Source organism: Phocoena phocoena, chromosome 6 (genome assembly GCF_963924675.1).
Source record: "Phocoena phocoena chromosome 6, mPhoPho1.1, whole genome shotgun sequence".
Taxonomy (NCBI): Eukaryota; Metazoa; Chordata; class Mammalia; order Artiodactyla; family Phocoenidae; genus Phocoena; species Phocoena phocoena.
In genome coordinates, this window is record NC_089224.1 from 12,313,780 (window position 1) to 12,334,788 (window position 21,009).

Consider the following 21,009-nt stretch of genomic DNA (forward strand, 5'->3'; position numbering starts at 1 on the left):
TAAAGTCCCCGGGGACGCCAGCAGCGCTTTCTCCAAGCAGCACCCCTGCCGCTTCCGTGACCCTTCAGCTGGTCTGAATGCCACCTACAGGGAGCATGTCTAGAGCCTCTGCCCACGCATCACTGGATGGGAAGGGCAAAGGACATTCCCTCTGCCCCACACGGACGGCCCCTTACAAAGATATCGTTGTACGTTTCTCAATGGGAGGCTCTGTTTGATGGCAATAATATTATTTTCTGCTGCTGACGTGTCACCTCCGTTTCCAAACTGGGAATATTCAGCTGCATTTTCCACCACAGGCTGTGCCATTTCAGACCGAAATGGAGCCTCCAGGTCCCGAGACCTGGGAAACACACAGCAAGCGGCAGGTGAAGACACATCAAGTGACACGGCTTGGAGCAACTCAGAAAGCTGGGAGGGAGGGGCTGCAGGTGGTATGGTGCCAATTTCCTTCAGGGGCTTTTGTTTCCGTAAGTTTTCACTTGAATCCCTTCAACGTGCCCGAAATACTTAGTTCTGGCCTCAATACTCATTAAAGAAGCTACAATCTCACCGAAGGAGCAGGTCGCAGGTCCTGACCCACTAAGCTAGCTATGCCTCTTTGCAAGGCTCCCACTATGAAGCGGGCTCCAGCCGCGGACACAGTTAAAGCAATGCAGAACGCATATAAGCAGGAAAAAGAAGCCTGATATCCTCATCTGTATTATGGCCACGTTATCTCCCGAGGGAAGGGCAGGCAGTGGGAATTCTATAGAGGTCAGTAACCACAGGTGGGCATTTGCAGGAGTAGATACTTTTCTCAGGATACACAAGCAGTGGAGTTTGGGGTGTGACCACTGTGACCACATCGCCACTACCTCTGACTACTTTCGTCCTTTGAGATCTCCTTAAATCACCCTCCTCTTTGACCGCATCACCACCCCTGCATTAAAATACGCTTGCATTCTGCTCAAGTGAGAGGGGCAGGCAGTCTGATTTCTCCCTCCTCCTTCGTTCCGAGCTGCCATAAGGTCATCCGCTGCCTATTCTGGGCCCTCGGTACAGGTGCAGGACTTGTGGAGACATCCCTGGTCCCTGCACACAAGGAACCCACCTGGCAGGAAGGGAAGATGCCCACAACCACTGAGAAAGAAGGCCAAAGGGAAGGTCAGGGTGTCAGCAGGAAGGGATGCGCCCTTGGCAGAAAGGGACAAGAAGCAGGAGAGGGGCCAAAGAACCGGACAAGTGTTGAGGAGTGAAAACGCACATTCGAGAATGCAGGATGGGGTCTTTCAAGTAAGTCGGAGAGAAAGCAGGGCTTTGATGCATCGTGGTGCGAAGTGCATCCGATTAGAGGCCAACTCTGTCTCTGAGCTCTGTGAATCGCCAAACGTGGGCGCTGGAAAGGGCATCCAGGGTCATCTAGCGCAAATCCTTCACTGTGCAGACGAGCAGCCCAAAAAAGCGAGGTGACTCGTCCAAGGTCACACAGCAAGTTAGTGCCCTGGTTGGGGTTATTTCCACCTCGGAGGGCTGCCCCTCAGCCCAATGATACACGTCACTGATCGCTCCCTTAGGAAATATTATTTGTGACCTATTAACACTCTGCGACCAAGGCACAGGCTTACAGGGCCCCCATAGGGACTCCAAACTGAGGCAGATTATAACCTTGGCTTGGTCTTCTAGGCTGACACCCAGGCCATCTGTGCTTCTCCAAGCTCCAGTGTGGCTCCACGGCTGGCCCTGCAGGAGGGGTGGAAATGCCGACTGGTGCCAGTGAGTCCTGACAGATGCCACTGACAAAACAGCAGGCGTCAACACTAGGCCAGAGTCCCAAGGGGTGTGCAGACGCCAACACCGCCACCAACAAGAACAGCACCCTCTAGGTTAGAAGGTAATACGTGTGGCAAGAAAGAGGCAGCAACAGGAAAGCTTAAACGTGGGTGCTCTTTCTGGTCAGTGATGACACTCCGAAGACCAGAAAGGACACAAGGAGGTGAGTGTGTGATTTAAAAAAGTCGAAGAGCTCGAACTAGAATGGGATAGCAGCGTTCTTCTGGGTGGTAGGGCAGATAAGAGGAAGCTTAGAAACAGACCCTAAAGTTACACGTAAAGAGAGCATCATTCTGAAAAGTAACCAGCAAGATAGGTTTTTTTCTAAAGCAGAAAGAGCTAAGTTCTTTCCACTTGGACCCTCTTCTGAACTGAACTATAAGCTTTTGAGACAGACTGTATATTGCCTTTCACTCCTGGATAAAATCTTTTTTTTTTTTTTTTTTTTTTTGCGGTACACGGGCCTCTCACTGTTGCGGCCTCTCCCGCTGCGGAGCACAGGCTCCGGACGCGCAGGCCCAGCGGCCATGGCTCACAGGCCCAGCCGCTCCGCGGCACGCGGGATCCTCCCGGACCGGGGCACGAACCCGCGTCCCCGGCATCAGCAGGCGGACCCTCAACCACTGCGCCACCAGGGAAGCCCTGGATAAAATCTTTAAAAAAAAAAATGAAATAGTGCCAATGGCAGCAACACGGATGGACCTGTAGATTGTCGTGCTAAGTGAAGTCGGACATAGAAAGATAAATATCATATGACATTACTTATATGTGGAACCAAAAAGAATAAAATGATACAGATAAACCTATTTGCAAAACAGAAACAGACCCACAGACATAGAAACAAACTTATGGTTACCAAAGGGGAAAGGGGAGAAGGGATAAATGAGCAGTTCGGGATTAACAGATACACACTACTATATATAAAATAGATAAACAACAAGGTCCTTAGAGCACAGGGAACTATATTCGATATCCTGTAATAAACCATAATGGAAAAGGATATGAAAAAGAATAGATACATAGAGATATATAACTGAATCACTTTGCTGTACACCTGAAACTAACACAACATTGTAAATCGACTACACTTCAATAAAAAAATAAGAATTAAAAAAAAAAGTGTGTCTGGCGGGCCACTGTGCAACCTGCCTACCTCCTCAAACTCAAAATGATATCTGCCAAAGGGACAATCAACAGGCAGGCTGGAAACCTACATTCACAAGCAAACCCTTCACATTTGTTAGGAAATATACTTTAGATTTAGCTGAATGAAAAGCATAAATCCAAGTGAGCGATGTTTACAGGGCACCCAGCTCTTCACAGCAGCAATTTTCATATCTAAACAACTGATATCTGTGGGTGCTTCTGCAAGCAGGACTGCCCAATTCCATTTATGTCAAACCCAGGCCAGGAAGTAATCCCTCCACTTGATTTTCCTATCAGCGGAACTGACGTTCCTGGTTCAACAGTTCATTTGCTGTACCCCGGCCTCCTTCCAAGAAGATACACACTCAGGAATTCTTTAAAAGTCAAAATCAAATAGTTAGGAGCAAAGGCTCAAAACTCATAGCTTTGAAGATTACTCCAAATGCTGTGTTTTCAAAGTGACCACAATCAAATCACATTTTTCAGGTTAAGGAAGACAGAAGTTCTCAAGCAGAGAAAGCAAGAAGCCACTCTTTTATCCTACAAAAATTCTCTAGAAGCGTATTCTCAAGTTCAACTGGAGAACCTCGGGGCTGGACAGAAAATGAGACTAAGGCTGGCCCACCCTCACCCCCTTACGTGGTAGATCCGTCCACTGCTTAGTTCCGCAACCTTTAGAAGGAAAGACTCAAACGACACAGACTCATTTTTCAAACGATAATGGTTCCCAAGCCCTAAGATTATTCTTTGTAAGCTGTCTTACTGATCATGGTGGTTCCCCCAGCCAGGGCTGCCTTGGTGCCTTGAAAGAAGTCATCAGCAGAGGTCATCCCCTGATCGGGCATCTGGAAGCGGGTATGGACATCGATCCCTCCAGGGATCACCATTCTGGAATGGGCTTCAATGGTCTTCACCCCTCCTGGCACAATCAGGTTTTCTCCTATTTGCCTAAATAAACAGGGTAGGTGACAATGATTGTAAAGAAATGTCCTAAATCAAACGGGATCTGACAGACATTTTCAACCATGCCATAAACGACCCTCCCCTATGTTCTAAAGACTCTTCAGATTATTGTTATCATTCATAATCTGTGCACCCCTCACTCCCTACCCTCAAGAGGCAATGCAGAGCATACTAGAAAACAAAATCTAAATAAGGCATCAGAGGCCAATCAAAGAGGCTTAGTTACCAGAAAACCCATATGATCAAATGATAACAAAGCCCTGAGATATTTACGTAAAATATCACTATACTTTCCTTACAACACACTCAGTTGAGTTAATTATCCTATAACAATTTTCTCCAGACCTGGTTGCACTTTACAAACATTTATTTTCACCATATCCTTTCCAACTAAGAGAAATGAGGAGTAGAAGGGTAGGGAATAGAACAAAACAAAGCAAAGATAATAATAAGTAAACACTATGATTGCAACTATTTAAAAATTTGGAAGCATGTGATCAGCAACTCAGATAACAAAGGCGGCAAAATTAATATTCATTAAGTTGGGTAACAAGGATTCATTTCCAATTTTTAAAAAATATCTCTGCTATCTCTTTATGCTAGTTTTTGGAAAAGGAAAAAGTAATCAAGGGGGAGTTGGTAAAGTTCTAAAACAAATTAGTGATGACTAAAAATATCACACAGGCTTGTTCACTTCTAGGCCAGAGTCTTACAGACCAGATCATGCTGCTTTCCACTTGGGGGAAAATGGAACATGAAAGTCATGGTATTTCAGAGCCTGGAGCTGAGACTGTCACAAGCAAACACACATGGAGAAAACATTAAATGTGGAAATGTTAAAACCTCTTTTAGGATCGTAAATCAGGGTGTGAGTTTCCAGGCAACAGACACGTCCACTACAATTTTCCACTCCTCTGGACTGGTTTGCTGCTTGCCCTTGATAAATGCTGCTTATTTAAAAGATGTCATTTGCAGCAGTGTTTGTCTTTAAACAGATGTGCTATTTCTTCAGAGCCCTCTGAGCTGTCCCAGTCGGAAGGGCACGAGGATATTGAGACGTTCTCAGCTCACTTAACCCTCTAGGACCCAAAAATACCCTAATTCAGTAACTGCTTTGTTGTTTTCTCCTTTGAAACATAACACACAATAAACACAAGGGCAGTCCCATTTGTGTTAGTTCCCACTTAAAACATGAAACCTAAAATTCCTTCGGAATGAGGCAGTAATTTGTCTCTGTGACGTAGTAATTAATGTGGTGTCCATTGCCCCCAACAACTTGGATTCTTGATTAAGGCAGATGTGCTATCACGATAGAAGAGGCTGTACTTCACGTTTGTGTCCTTTGATTGTCCTATCCACCCCACACAAGTGCATTCTAGTGAAACCTTTAATATAGTCAATGGATCATAACCTGAGTATGTGGCAACAAGATGTGTCACCTCGGTTAAAAATAGTCAATTACACAACACGTAAGGAAATGGGTGTGCATTTAACTGTGGTTTTGAATTCCCTAAATCTGAGTTTTCAAACTCACTAATTACCACCAATCAAACTAGGCTTAAACAGATACTGAGTTAGTCTCTAAATCACTACAGCTTGATACTACGGGTGTGAATTGGAGCTAATGCTTAGGAACACTGCAAGGTACCCAAATTTGTGGCAATATTGAGTTACACTTACTTGATCAACCCATCTTCCATGTATATGTCTGCATAGAATGACTGGTCGTCATTAACGATTTTACCTCCTTTGATCAGAAGACGATCACTCTGAAACAAAGAAGCAGTAAGGTCACAATTCGTAACTGATCCATGAGAAACAGTTGGTAGTAAGATAAATGAGCTAAGACCACATTTTCACTGCTCAAAAGTGATGCTCAAAATGAGCCAATTTTGGAAACTCAGTGACAAAGGTGAGTCTGCATTTGGCAATCTACTCATCACTCGATGAGTCAGAACATACTGGCAAAGCTCAAAGCTTATCCTAGAGAAAAAAAAAAAGAAAAAGAAAAAAAACACAACAGAGACAACAACCATCTCTTTCCATTAGACCTACAAGCACAAAAGAAAAAGAATGAAAAAAACAGCCTAACAATCTTCCTTTAAAGATCAGTAAAAAGATTTCAGATAAAGAAGGCAATCGCTTTAAATGGCTTTAGGCTAAACTTCATTTGAAAAAAATAATACACCCACATGTAGCGGAAGTCGATTCTTGCTGAGATTTGTGTCGGGAAAATTTAACCAGAAGTCTGTTGTCATGGGATACTATATACAAACACACTTGGTTCATCCACAGCAAGGTTTCAATTCAGTATGTTCTTTATATTTGCATTTATCTTCGAGGTAAATCACAACAATTGTAGCAAAGAGGGGGAAAAACCACTTCGAACATGCACCATTTTAACTATTAAGCTGTTAAGAAAAGGTAAAGTTTTAGAATAAAGTAGGTGAGATGGCAAGTTCTAAAATCTAACACTATTATTGACTGTACACAATACTGATACTTTAATTGGTACAAAAAATATATGACAAGCAGCATATAAGAGCCAAGAATGTAACAGAAATGTTACATTATGATTTATCTCTATCCCAAATGCTGCTGATGGAATGCTATGCCACTTCAAAGAACGGCGTTCATTTTGACAATGGTTAACTCAAAATTCTGTTAAGAATAATATTCTCAGCAAGTGCTTTATATTTAGCACCTACCAAGAAGAAATTACAGCAACTTTTTAAAAATATATATAAGCTACTAGAGACCTAGAAAAAAAGATACTTCTACACAGAAATGCACACACCCCTGGGTTTAGAAAGTATTTATTGTTTTTCTAACATCATGAGAAACACTAAGATTATTTTAATTGTTGCACTGTAGGGACCTTCATCCTGCTGTAGGGTTTGGAAAGTCAAATGGGAATAAATAGTCAGCAACGATTCCTGCATTTATATGAGGCAAAGGTTAAGACCTTTACAAAATCCTGTCCTGTAAACCATGTCACCCAAGCCTCAAATCAAATCTGTGAGGTGATGGGAGCTAGATTCTTGTCCCAAGGACACATAAAGAAACTGAGGCTCAGAGACGTTAAGCCACTGGCCCAAGGTCACCTGATCCAGTGCACTTATCTGTCTACAATGATCTCCCCCTCTTCCGCAGAATCCAGCTCTGATGGGATAAACATCGCCTGGGAGGCAAAGAGAAGCCCTGCCCTTCACCACCTGTTCCCCTTAGTCACTGCAGTACCTGTTTCAGCCATCATGCGAATCCCCGAGCCAACATCTTGTTGAGAAAAAAAATGAAACATCACAGCCCCGCTCACTCGAGTGGCATCTTACATAACAGGCTGGCCGTGCTGATGGAGGAAAGGAAACCACGCTATAGGTCCTACGATAATGCCACCAGATTCTGTTAAAGGGCAGAGGGGGCGCTCTTCTAAAAATCAGTCTTGTTGATTGTTTGCTTTTTGAATTATTTTCTCCCCACACTGTCAAAACGAAACTGCCTTTTTCATTCACGAAGACAGCAGAGTACTTGAGGCTTGCAGCAAATCTGCCCTCCACCCCACTCCCCAGATTCCTTCCTGCAGTGCAAGGAACACATAACGCTGGGTCTCCCGGCGCTCTGCCCTTTGGGATCTCGGGTCCTTGGCCCTCAAGAAAAAGCTAGTACCCACCCCCCGCTGTAGAAGAGCTCATCCTATAAACCCTCCCGAGCACACGCCCCTTCCCCTGTGCATGTGCTCCCACATCTCTCTCCTGCGGATGGGTGTGCCCTTGTACATCCAGTGGAAGTCGGGGTACCCGTGGCTAAGGAGGAAACCAGAGCGAAAGCACTCCCTCAAACCCAGCCCTAAACACATCTGGACTTTTCAAAAATTCTTTCGGTCACCGCCTCAGCCCTGGGTTCTACCCAGCAATCAGCTGGCCCATTGCAATTGCACATCATTACATAACAATGAATTTCCCTCGCGTTCCTCCCTCCCCGGGATTTCATTCGGGGATGTAGAGAACTAGGACTGGCGAGACTTTTCCGGGAAAAGATGGGGGCGGGGGAGCAGCGGGAACAAGAACCTGTGTTCATAGCCGAAGCATCGCAAAGTCATCGCTTGGAGCTTCTCGTGATTTACAAACTAACAACCCCAGGCCCCAGAGCTGCGCCGGCATCTCCGGCCTCTGCGATCATTGTCTGGCCGAGGCCGGGCCATCTGCTCCGCGCGTCGCGCAGCGCCATTACCTCCCAGAGCCCCGGCTCGGCACTGTCCCCAACGCCCACCCTCCCAGCCCGCTTTCCCCAACGCCCACCCTCCCAGCCCGCTTTGTATGCGCCAACACGGACGCCTCCCCGGCTGCAGAAGGGGCAGAAAGACACAAGAAAGCGAGCCCAGAGCCGCCAGGGTCCCTGCCCCAAACCACTGGGCGAGGAAGCCGAGAGGGCCACCAAAAACCGGACCCGGTCAACAAAAAGCCCACGCCTACCTCCCCCCCTCCTCTGCTCATCACCGCGTCCCTGTTTTTCCTTCCCGTTTCCACAGGATCCCGGTACACCCAGCCCTTTTCAGCATCCCTCTGCTGTCATTACGCCTCCGAGCTAAAACACGCTCCTTTTTCTGAGGAACCGGAGGAAGGCTCCAGAAAGCCCTTTATGGTGGGTGGCGGGAGATACAGGAAGAATCCATTTCCCCATCTCCCCATCCAGCTCCTGGAGTCCAGCTCCTGGAGTCCAGCTCCTGGAGTCCAGCATCGCAGCACGCAGCCGGGAGAACAATATCCGAGCTTCAACCATGCATATTCAATCTGGCATCCATTTGCTTACACCCCGCAGGCCAGCACTACAGCATCTCGCTCTGACAATAAAAGGATACAGCGGATCTGGCGCGCTACCTAAAACGACCTTAATGCACTCACGCTCCTATTTTAATGCCTTAGAAACTATATGGCTTACAATTCTATAGGATTGCGTCTCCCATCACGATCGCCTTCTTTAGCAACAAGGGGAAAAAAGGAAAAAAAAAAAAGTTGGGTCTCTCTTCCTCCCCCTCCTTTAAAAAAAATTCCTTATGTGTTCTGTGCCACAAAAGGTTGCTGGCCGATCGCAGATTTCACAAGTACCAAACTCACCGTGATGCGTGGAATATTTTTCTTCCCCTGATAAGACATCTCTCTCCTGGGAAAAAATTAATTTCAAGAGGGCAGCTTTAAAACAAAAATTGCCCGGAAAGAGACTTGGTATTTTTTGCAGGATTGAAAAATGTGCAGCCGCTTAGCTGGTCTTGCTGATAGAAATTTTCAGGAATGTTAAGGGATAAATGCAATCCTCTGTCTCCCTTTCTTCCTCTCCTCCAACACTGCCTCAGCTAGGGTGGAAAAAAAGAAAGAGAGAGAGGGAGAGAGAGACAGAGAGACAGAAAGAGAGAGAGACAGAGCAGTAGGGAAGGGGGTGGAAATAAACTACAGCAATAAAAGCCTCAGTTCAAGTCGGCCACCGCGGCGCATGCGCCGCCAGCCACTCCCTTTCCTCTTAGGCCAAACCCGTCCGCTTCGAGATAGACGAGTCCTGATTGGCCACAATCGTGGGATATGCAAATGAGTGCAGGCGGGGAGGGGTGCGGCGCGAGAGCGCGAATTGCTGCAGTGTGCGGCGGAGGGCGGCGGTCGGTGCGTGCGCCCGAGCGGGGAGCGCGCCTTTCGCGCCCTTTCTTTACACTGGTGCATCGGCCACCCGGGCTGGCAGCGGCCCCAAATGCAGCATCAGCATCGCAGGGACAGCGGAGGGGTGGTCATTACGGGCAGAGAGAACCGCGCCCCGCGACGGTGGGCTTCGGTGCGGCCCGGGCGGCGGGCTTCGGTGCGGCCTAGGCAGCACGCACCCGCTCGCGCGCGCCCCGGTGGATGCTCGCCCGCGCGCCAATCCGCGGAGGCCGCCGCTGCAGCCCGCGTGGGGTGACTGCGCCGAGCCAATAGCTTTGCTGGCGGCGAGCGCGCGACTGCACGGCCGGCCGGCGCCGCGCCGCCCGGGAGGGGCGCCCAAGTACTCCTCCCGCCGCCGTCGCCTTTCGCGAAGGCTCGCTTGGCCTCCGCCCAGGAGTCGAAGGGGGAATTCAGATGGCCGCGAGCGGAGGGAAGGGGAGCGGGGCGGGGAGTCTCCGCGCGGCGCCGCGCCGGCCGCGCCGGCCACGCCCAGCCCCGGAGAGGGGCCGCTGGCCGCGGGCCTGCGGGCGGCCGGCGCCGGGCTGGGCTCCCCCGGGGTGGACGAGCGCGGGCCCGGGGTGAGGCAGCAAACAGGAAGTGGAGCCGGAGGCCGGGCTTCGGGCATCAGTGGCCTGGCAGCTAGCTGGAAAGGAAAGTCCGAAGCCCTCACTGCTCTGAGTAGGGAAGGAAGGCAGCCGGGGAAGACTGTAGCCCGCTGCTGGGGATGGAAACCCCGCCCTGAAACGTCCTTTTGTGCCTTGGGGTCGCAAGGAATTTAGGGGCAGCGGGGGAAGCAGCAGCCGCCTGTTGAGACCGAAAAAGGCCCAATCTAGGGCCCGGGTCTCCTCTTTAACAGTCACGCTCACCTACACCCATTTCGGGGTATGGTGGAGAGAGAGCATTTCGCTGCTGCCTGCAGTTTTGTTGAGGAGAAACTGTTGGGATTGCAGCGCCCTAGGAGCCCAAAGGATTTGCATTGCTATAGGCGGGCCCATACTTCACATAATGAGGCCGGAAGCCGGGAGATAAACTGGAGAAGCAGGAGGAATGAAAAAAAGGCGAGCTTATATCCTAAAAAGCAAGGGATCCTGAGTCATGGAGAGAACCTCCCAGAATCTGAGTTTAAAACACGGGGACACTTGACTCCCCAGCCAGAGATTCTATCACACTTACAGCAGCTTTTAAGGCCTCTCTTCTTGGGCTAGCAACTGAGCAGGCTGGGACCCGTTGTCTCTGTCCAAGTCCTGCTCCGATGCTCTTACTTCAGAATCCCTGTAGAAGGAAAAAGCTGGACCAGTTGATCCCGAGCAATCTACCAAAGGTCATCTCTTTGGAAAGCTGCCCAGACAGGTACAATGACAAACATCTGGGCTGGCCCACAGCTTTGGGCTTCTCTGCTTGAGATCAAACAATAGATAGAATCCCTAAATAATCTAGGCCTTCAGGCAACCATGAAAAAGAAAAACAAAGAATCTAATTGGCTCACACCTGATCAGCAAAGATTAGCCAGATAAATGCAAAATAACCCTGAGGCTACTATGGGCCCATGTTTCAAAGTCTTTCTGCATCTGGCTACTTTGGATGGTTATTTGTCCAGAAAGTGTAAAATGCACCCTTTCATTCCTATTCCTGTAAATTCTGAAGTCCCAGAAAGGGGCTGTGAGGCATGCAGCAAGCTTCCCGGCTGGTTATTTCATTCCAGTTCCAATTAGCTGTGCATCTTAAAAATAAAAAGGGAGCACTTCCCCCTCCAACTACGTGATGTGCTAAGAGCCAAGTGAGTTGAAGTCAGCAAGTATTGGTGTCACCCTAAAAGGGTCAAAGTCACAACAAGTCTGAGAAAGCATAGAATGCACCCTCCTACCCGAGAAAACCCACTGTAGGTTCCAATTAGCAGTGGCGGGGGAGAGGGCAGCAGGGGGACGAGTGTCCTATTAAATCATAAGGAAAATACTACCTGGCAAACAAATAATGAGTCAAATGAATGTAAAACAAAATAACCTCTAATTCCATTATTTGTTTATATTCTTGTTCTGTCTTCCTGCTCCTGAACTGCTTGATCATAACAGCTTTAACTATACCTTGTTAGTTATCAGTTTGCCCTTGAATATTTTGCTCCCAGGAGCTTTTATGTCCATCTTATTTGTATCAGCCTTGTTTCTATACCCATTCATATGAGGTTCCTAGTCCATGATAACTGACATTACCACTCATAAATATCTAAAGATGTAAGGTGTAAGTTGATTTGTCTGTTCTGAGTAGAGCCTAAGAGTATTTGGCACATAGAAGATTCCAAATAGTTTTAACTGACCAAGGAAATGAACTGTCAGCAATCTGCGTTTTTCAGCATACTTCCCACTCAATGCAATGCAGAAAAGCAAAGGACGTGGGGGAGACTTTTCCACCCACTCTGCATTGATTGACTTGTTAATATACAGTATTTTTACACTGTCTTTAAGCAAACACTCAATGACAATTGCCTGTAAAGTTAAAAATCATTGTCCCTGAACCATATATATGAACCGATTCTCAGGCATTGATTTTTCTGAATTTTTAAAAAGTTAAAGCATTATGGGCTTCCCTGGTGGCGCAGTGGTTGAGAGTCCGCCTGCCGACACAGGGTACACGGGTTCGTGCCCCGGTCCGGGAAGATCCCACATGCCGCGGAGTGGCTGGGCCTGTGAGCCATGGCCGCTGAGCCTGCGCGTCCGGAGCCTGTGCTCCGCAACGGGAGAGGCCACAACAATGAGAGGCCCGCGTACCGCAAAAAAAAAAAAAAGTTAAAGCATTATAAGCTGGCCTAGTCCACATTCATGACCCCTTCCCAGAGCCCCTGCCTCCCCACTTCCCATACTCCTCCCCCAGCATCCAGAAAGAGCAAGAAGTGATGAACAGTGGGTTAATGAAATGGTTCTATCCCGGGCATCCTGGTGATCTGGAGGAAGGGAGAACTTGCCTCGTGATCCATGAGCAGCAGGGGTGAGTTCTACTCGAGGGCTGCACCTGACCGACCACAGTCTCTCTGGAGCCTCATCTCCCACCTCTCAGCACCCACGACCCCACACCCAGGCTCAGGGGGGTGCATGCAGACACACACGCAGTGCCCTCCGGGCCGCGTGCCTTCTCAAATCCAGGCCCGCGGATGCTGCTCCCTTTTCCGGCTCCCTCAACACTTCCTCTAAGCGCGAGCTGAGGGACTTCCGGTTGGTCCGGTGCTTAAGACTCTGTACTTCCGTTGTAGGAGGTGTGTTCAATTCCTGGTCGGGGAACTAAGATCCCACAGGCAGCACGGCGCGGCCAAAACAATAAATAAATGTGAGCTTAAATGTCACCTCACCGGGTGCATCTGCACCCATCCACCCCCCCCCAAAGCATTGAGCACAGCCTCCTGTATTCACCTCTAATGTAACACACATCCTGTTGCATCGTAATTACTTGTCCATTTCTTCTATCAGAGCATGTCTCCCAGAAGCTAAGAGCCTTGTATTCCTCTTTTTCCAGTGACCAGCACACTGCCTGATCTGTGGCGGGACCCTCAACATTTGGTACATAAACAAATGCTGTAACTGCTATTACAAGAAAAAAGACTCACATCCCTACGGAGGTGAGTTTGGTTGTCAGCAACATCCCCAGCTCAGGCCTTTCTTTTAGCTCTGCCACCTTGCTGGGGCTTCCTTCCTGGCCAGCCCACTCCTGTCCTCTGAAACTGCATGAGGACCTCGTTAGAATGCAGCTTATTATTCCTCGCATAGGTGTAGCTACCTGAATCTTAAGCTACGCCTCCGCTAAACAAAACTGCCACGTACCACCAAGACTGAGAATGCACGGGGCGAGAGCATCGAATCCTAAAACAACTCCAGCATCAGACAAGGCGTCTCTAGTCATTTTTTCCTCAGCATCAGTTTCTTCAATCGTTCTTTTCTCCACCCTCCCATTATTCCTTGCATGTGCCCATATTATGCCATTTATCATATTACTCCATCAACACACTACTACCCTCACCTATAACCAGGTGAGCACGGGTTTCCTTCCATGTAAAGTTTGAGTTTGTGGAGTCTAGGAACTCTCAAAAGTCTTACTCATCTCTTACGCTAATATGGGGCCCGACAGCATAGGGGCTCAAGAAGGATGGGGTGCATGGAGTGATGACGTCCAGTCAGGATTTTTGAGGTGTTCCCATGCTACAACCTGCCAGGAACTGCGGGCGGGAGGTGAGGTACTGTCACTCAGGCACTCCGGGGTGACTGGGGCAGTCCCAGACCAGCCCTGCCACTGCCCTTGGTTTCTTCTTCCCCCTTTGGGGAGCAAGGGTAACCATTTCTGCTTCTGTGGCCCCCTGGGCCTCTATGGAAGTGGAACCTAGAGGATGTCACCGAGCAGGGAAAGTCCAAATATAAATTGCTGGCAAAGAAGAGAAGATTTCAAGTCCCCACTTTGCTGCAGTACAGACGCCAAGGGCTGTGGCCTCAAATGCAGCCTGCTGCAGAACGTAAAGTTAATGAGGTGGTAAAGAGAAAGGACTGGAATTCTGCTTTGCCAAAAACTAAGGGCATCGACTAGGACACCAAACGGGAAGTGATGCCTGCTTCTCTGCAGCTGGAATCAGGCCATGACGGTCCTTTGTTTTGTGCATGTAACTCTGAAGGGGCAGAGTCTGCAGAAGCACAGCCAAGGACCAATAGATCCAAGCCTGCCCACTGCCTTTTCCAGTGGGTGCATCCTTTACCGGGAGGGGGACAGAGTGGGGGCAGATGAGGGTCGGGAGTGACTGGCCCTCTGAGCTAGATGCTGATTTTTTTTTTTTTTTGCCACTCCGCGGCATGTGGGATCCTCCCGGACCGGGGCACGAACCCGTGTCCCCTGCATCGGCAGGCGGACTCTCAACCACTGCGCCACCAGGGAAGCCCCAGATGCTGATTTTGCTGGAACTGGAAGTTGGGGCTCTGAAGCGTCCTGATGAAGTCCTTACTGCACGAAGTAGCAAGTTTCATCTTCCAAATCTTGTCCGACATCAAGGCACAGAAGAAAGCGTACACTTCACAGAATCTAGTAGACGTTGGCTTTCTCCTCTTATCTCCAGTTGGCACACAATCCTCCCAAATGACCCCTGCCTTATCTGTCTCGCACAGCACCCTCTGTGGGACTACAGATTTTCCCTGGGCTCTTTCAGTCACAGCCGAGACAGACAGCATCTCGCTCTGGCCATCGTGCCTCACGCTCGCCCTCTAGTGGCAAATGAGGAGAGTGGTTCTGGTCCCCTTGGTCCTTGTCTGGTGTGATGGATGATGACTCAGGACGACGAAAGGGTCTTGGAGACACTTATTCCAGTGTTCCTGGGTCTTAATCACCTGGAGTGATTTTGCCTCTGTGTCAGAATCATCCAGGACCCCAGCTCAGACCTTCTGATTAGAATCTCCAGAGATAAGGCCCAAGAATGTTTTCATTTATTTTTTTATTTGGGGCTGCATTGGGTCTTTGTTGTGGCGCACGGGCTTCTCATTGTGGTGGCTTCTCTTGTTGCAGAGCACAGGCTCTAGGTGCGCGGGCTTCAGCAGTTGTGGCGCACAGGCTTAGCTGCTCCGTGGTATGTGGGATCTTCCCAGACCAGGGATCGAACCCGTGTCCCCTGTGCATTGGCAGGTGGATTCTTAACCACTGTGCCACCAGGGAAGTCCCCCAAGAATGTTTTTAAACTAGTCTAACTCTGGCCTGTAGACCACCCTACCCTCCTTTTACAGAGGAGGGAGCTGGGAGAATATGAACTAAAATGCAGGACTCACTCCTTACCCGGGACTTCCCCCTCCTCAAAGTACATCGATGGTCCTGCTCTTTCCCCAGTACGAGCATCTTATGAAAGAGTGATTAATATCATCATCACTATCTTTCTACCTATCTGTCTTCACTGTTATGTAGTCAGCAAGGAGGAAACTGACATTCACTGAGCACCTACCATAGTCTAGGTACAGCACTGGGTGCTTTAAATACATCTTATTCAATCCTCCCCGAAATCTTACTAGGTAAGTCTCCATATCCTTATTTTCTAGGCAGGAGAGTAAAGCTCAAAGAAACCTCTCTTTCAAGAGCAACAGCAGGATTCTAATCCAGGTCTGTGTGGTGAGCCCAAGCCCAAGGGGCTAGTTCTTTGAATGATTAAAATACTTGTTTAGCAGAAACCAGGACCCACCATGAAAGAGGTGGGTGTAGGTGGTCTGCAGTATCATTCTTTTTTTTTTAGTTATTAATTCATTTTATTTATTTATTTTCTTTCTTTTTTTTTTTTGGCTGCATCGGGTCTTAGTTGCAGGATCTTCGTTGAGGCATGCGGGATCTTTCTTTGAGGCACAGGCTCTTCGTTGTGGCACACAGGCTTCTCTCTAGTTGTGGCACCAGGGCTTCTCTCTAGTTGTGGCGTGCGGGTTTTCTCTCTCTAGTGGCGCGCGGGCTCTGTAGTTTGCGGCACGCGGGCTCTCTAGTTGAGGGACGCAGGCTCAGTAATTTGTGGTGCGTGGGCTTAGCTGCCCTGTGGCACATGGGGTCTTCGTTCCCCAACCAGGGCTTGAACTCGCGTCGCCTGCATTGGAAGGCGGATTCTTTACCACTGGACCACCAGGGAAGTCCCTGTGGTCTCTTTCTTCACCCCGTTTGCTGCCACTCGAGGCGCCGAGAACTTCCATCAGTCAATCAGGACCCGTGTGCATTACTTAGACACTTCCCCGGTCCCCAGATTAATTCTCCATCTCTTTCTTTCCGCATCATTCAACGGGATTCAGTTTCTCTCGGTGGCCCAACTTTCCTCTCCTTGGAAACATGATAGATTAACATGTGACTGACAGGGGAAGAGCTTGATCGGCTGCTTCCATAAATAAAATGCAAACTCTCACTGCCACCTTCTCCTCCCGACTCTTCCTGGGCTCCCTCCCCTCCCCCACTCTGCAGCCCCCTGGTCTCCTTCTGTTTCCTCTTCTCCTATTCGTGGCAGGGCCGGCTGCTCCTCACTCTTCAATACCCTCTTCAGGGTGCTCCTTGCTGCCCAGCCTGTCTGAAGTCAGCCCACATAGTCGCCACTCTTCCCTGTCTCAGCAGCATCTCAGCAGCAATGATCACAAGTTGGAAGTATTTTCATGTATTCGTTTACTTGGGGAATTTCGCTTCTCCCTCTCAACTGCAAACTCCCTAAGTGACCTTGCCCTCCATCCCACCCAGGACAGACCTCACAACACTCAATAAACACAAGGTGAATGAGCAAACGGATGGCGCGGCCTTCCTAACGACCCCATGCAGGCAGCCTCCTGCCACCCGGCCCCGCTGAGCCAGCCCGCAGCCTAGGTGCGCACCTCTGCCTCCCTGCTGTAAACCCCAGGTTTTTAAAATGCCAGATATCAAGAATTCGCCCCATTGGGTTGAGTTCTGTGGGCTGGCTTCCAGTTATCCATGACAGAGCGAGCGGATCCCCTTCCCACTAAGATCTCTCCTCCAAAAGCATCCTAACGTTCAGCCCCACCTGCAGGCCAGTCTTGGGCACTGCAGTCAGGTTCCTCTTTCCAAGCCCACACCAGGCTCAGACTCACCCACACCCAGAAAACACAGCGGATCCTCATCGTCAGTCTGGGCCCTCCTTGATTCAGAAGCTGTGTCAGTTCCAAAAAGGGCCGAGAAAAAGGATGAACTCTGTTCCCAGGGAATGTAAATAATATTTCAGGAGTTTAAGTCTCTTAAAGGAATCCAGCCATGTTCCAATACTGAAAACTACTCACTGATTCAAAAACACTCCATGCCTCTTGACTATTTTTTCAAACAGGTTCCCTAGAGACCTCTTTGGGGCGATTTATTAGCTCAGTCTGTGAATTCTTGGAAGTAGTCCAGTTGGATATTGTGAAGATTTCAAGAAACGCGGAATTTCCCCTTAATCAGATCGGTCTGCCTTTCCCCCCTTCTTCCTTCCTCTCTGTCCAGCCCACCCAATGTTTGTTTTCAAGTCAGCCAGAGATTATTATCCACTGTGGACCGGCCCAAGGAGACCGAAGGGAAGTTGGGAGGTGAGCTCACAAGCTCCCTATGCACGGCCCCTCCTTGCATTACGACGAAGTGCTGTGCACGGCGAGGCCATCAGGCAACGCACGGGTGCTTGACCGTCTCCAGAAAAGTGTGCCCCTCTGCCTTAGGCCTGGGCTGGGGGCTCTGTGCCCCCAGAGTGTCACCCATCCAAAGACTGAGCACTCCAACTTCTGAGCACATCCAGCCTCTCTCCAGAAACAGAATGAGACCTCACTAGACACAAGCAGACAAGGAAGTCAGAGAAGGATAAACGGCCAACGGAAGCTGTGCTGTGAGCAGACTCTCCATCGAGGATGTGGGCCTTTAGACCAGAGTCTACACCCACGGGCAACACTGACTTCGTGCGGGCACTGCAGTCCAACTGCGGGCAGAACTGGAGTGCCTGCACTGGTCGACCCGGCTCAGGAGTTCCCCTCTGCTCCTCGGGAATTGAGAAATGGAGTTAAATTAGTAAAATGGCCACTTTAAAGTGACTGGGCTGAAAGAGGAAGAAAGTAATCCTGGTGGCCTAAGAGACTGAGGCGGAGGCGGTGCCCTTCCTCTCCCCTTCTCTCTCCTCCCCATCCCAGGCCACGGCCTTCGTCTGAGGTGTCACCATCGCTCACAGGCCTAATTAACTGGGACCCTGCTTCTGGGTCTTATCCTGTCCTGAAGTCAGTACTTTTTCAAATGTGCACATCTGGCCATGTTACCCTTCTGCTTATAATGCTAGAATGGCTCCACAATAGCTGTGTGTTGAAGTCCAAAATCCTTGGCGTCGTGTCCAGGCTTTGTGAATAATCCAACCTCTGCCTACTTCTCTTGCCTTCCTTAGCTCTCTCTGCTGCCCTAGTTCACACCCCGTGCTCTAACCACACCAAACTCTTTGTTTTCCATGAAGGTGTTGGGCTATTTGTAGCCTCTGTGTCTGTACCCACATCTCTATCTCCCCCAACACACCCATCCCCTCTCTGACTCCTGTACCTCCTCTGTGCAGCCATTCCTGAGCCCCCCAAGTAGAGCTGACCGCTCTCTCTGTTATGCACAGTTGGGCCCTGTGCAGACTTCTAACAAAGCACCTGAAACAGTTTCCTGCACCTATTTCTTTATACCTTGCCTCCTTCTCCTAGAAAATAAGCTTTTTGAGGGCAGAGATGACACTTTCTTTTTTGCAGCACCCCCTGTAGTGCCTTGCAGACAATAAGCACACAACAAATTCCGAAAGAATGGATGGGTGGGTAGATGGGTGGATGATGGATGATGGATGGATGGACTGGTGGGTAAAGGGCGGATAAATGAATAAGCTCTGTGAACAAATGTCCCAGTTATAAAATACAGTTACACTGGAACTTGAGTCTAAAACGACCTTCTAAGGCACAAAATTCATAACCAGGCTCTGTCCTAGACCCCATCCATTTAGGGAAAGCTCCCAGGAGGACCGACGGGCACTCAGGACAACCGTTCTCTCCTAGTAGAAGAGTCTGTGGACCTGTCACTAAGGCCTGGGTGCCCTAACTTGCTACCAGTACCACCTTATATTCATAGATGGATTAGGTCTTCTCTGGGAGACACTCTCCATGTTGCAGAAACTTCTAGAATCTGTGGATGTATCTCCAGACACTTCTCCTTAATGGATATGGTATAGAATAGCTTGAACAGAGAACTTCTTTATAGCACAGTGTGACAAATATCCTTCTTGGTTGGCATGTGGGAAGTTCAGACAGGCAAAGGCAGGACGATCAAGGTCACCTTGTGAAATGTTCTTTCAATCCAGTACTGGGATATATGTTCTTTATCGTGCCTCCTCCCACTTTTTTTTCTTTCCTCTTTTTCTCTTTTTTTTTCTATATCAAATCATTTGGCCATTTTGCCTACAGAACCAAAAGTGGTCATGATCTGGTGGGTGATCCAGGTTATCATCAGAACCGCAGGGGTCTGAATCCTAAACTCATGACCCCCGGGGAGCCATTGGTTTGAGCCCTTCCCTTTCATCCCCCTTTGGGGTCAAGGCCAGAGCTGAGAGACACAGTGCAGATCAGTTCCTGAGTCCTCATCTGCTGGGGAGGCCAGATCTGGGCATTCATATGGTGACCTCAAAAGCAGAATCGTGGAGGAGACTACATCAAGGCCATTGTCATTTCTCCTAGCAAAGATGCAGCAAAATATGTTGTCAGGCTGCAAAGTCATAATGCAAAACACAGCATGCAATATCAGGACACATGGCCATCGCCAGCTTAAGCCGCCCTCTCCGCCTATGCACATCCATAGCTGACTGGCCAAAATGCAGCTGGCTTACATCTCTGTTTCAGCCTACCTAGGTTAATATTCAGTGGCGATTCCTACTGGGACAACCCGGGAAGTGTTCCGCGCTGACTTGTGAAGGTTAATTTGGTCCTCCGAATGACAGCGATGAGCAGGACAGTTGGCCACGATCCAACTCATCCTCTGCCTCACCATGAACAACAGGGAAGTGACTTAGCCTCTATGCGCCTTCGGACCTTCAGCAACTCAGACAGCAACACCTGACTGAATGCCTGATTCTCCCTTCCCCGACCATGGCAGGGTCCTTCTGACAGCTTCCTCCAGGCCTGTTTAAATTACAACGTCATGTAGCTCTCCCGTGGCAACTGTGTCTGCCCACACCAGTCTGAGTCCAACCAGCGAATTCGTGGCTGAGAGAGATGCTGTCACTGGGAACGTGACAGGCTGTGGTTCCCATCAAAGCATGAAGATATAGTGGTTCCAGGTGATTTCAGGCTGCACCCCAGCCTGGTGAGATCCAGGGGCTGGGATGATCGGTATGGGAGGACGTCCTGAAAAATGGCGGGGCTCCCCTGGAACAGCTGCCTGCTACCTACCAGCTGGTACTCCTCAAAACCCTAGTCTCAGATGCCATCCCAGGGCTCTACTTAACTGGCCTTTGCATCCTAGAGATCCCCCTCCAAATGCCACCACTGCCACCCATTTTGCCTGAAAAGTGACTACAGGTAGCCTAATCATTTGACGGATGGTACCTGCTCAAGTAAGCACCAGTGCCAACCTCTGTTTAAGAGTCAACCTTCCATATTCATCCTGGTGCAGACCATAGCCCCTTCCCACTGGAGGAACCAAGAGTTCTGCCTCAAGGGTATTAAGATAAAACTCCTCCTCACGCAGGGGGTGGATCTCTTACACTCAGGGTAGAGTGGCTAGAAACGGGGTGGAGAGGTGGGATTTTTCCATCCATCTTGACACTGTCAAGTCCCCATAAGTCACCAAAGTGACAGCCCTGAGAAGCGTGAGACAATATGAAACTGCACAAATCATTCCTCTGACCCACATCCTGGCTATATGACAACACCTAACAAATCAGCGCAGATAAAACACAGCC

At 49.1% G+C, this 21,009-nt stretch overlaps 1 protein-coding gene across 2 annotated transcripts in view; it reads right to left on the bottom strand.

The window, feature by feature from the left end:
• The window catches only part of DPYSL2 (dihydropyrimidinase like 2), a 114,154-nt gene that overhangs the window by 62,604 nt on the left and 30,541 nt on the right, over positions 1-21,009 (bottom strand). Inside the window, exons 1-3 of one of the 2 annotated variants that reach the window (XM_065879623.1) lie at positions 9,036-9,074; positions 5,602-5,690; positions 3,722-3,906 (exon numbers count right to left, since the gene is read on the bottom strand). In XM_065879623.1, the coding sequence (XP_065735695.1) occupies positions 3,722-3,906; positions 5,602-5,690; positions 9,036-9,074 (313 nt within the window). Of the gene's footprint in view, positions 1-3,721; positions 3,907-5,601; positions 5,691-9,035; positions 9,075-21,009 lie in introns of those variants that run through there. The other variant, XM_065879622.1, reaches the window with a different exon arrangement.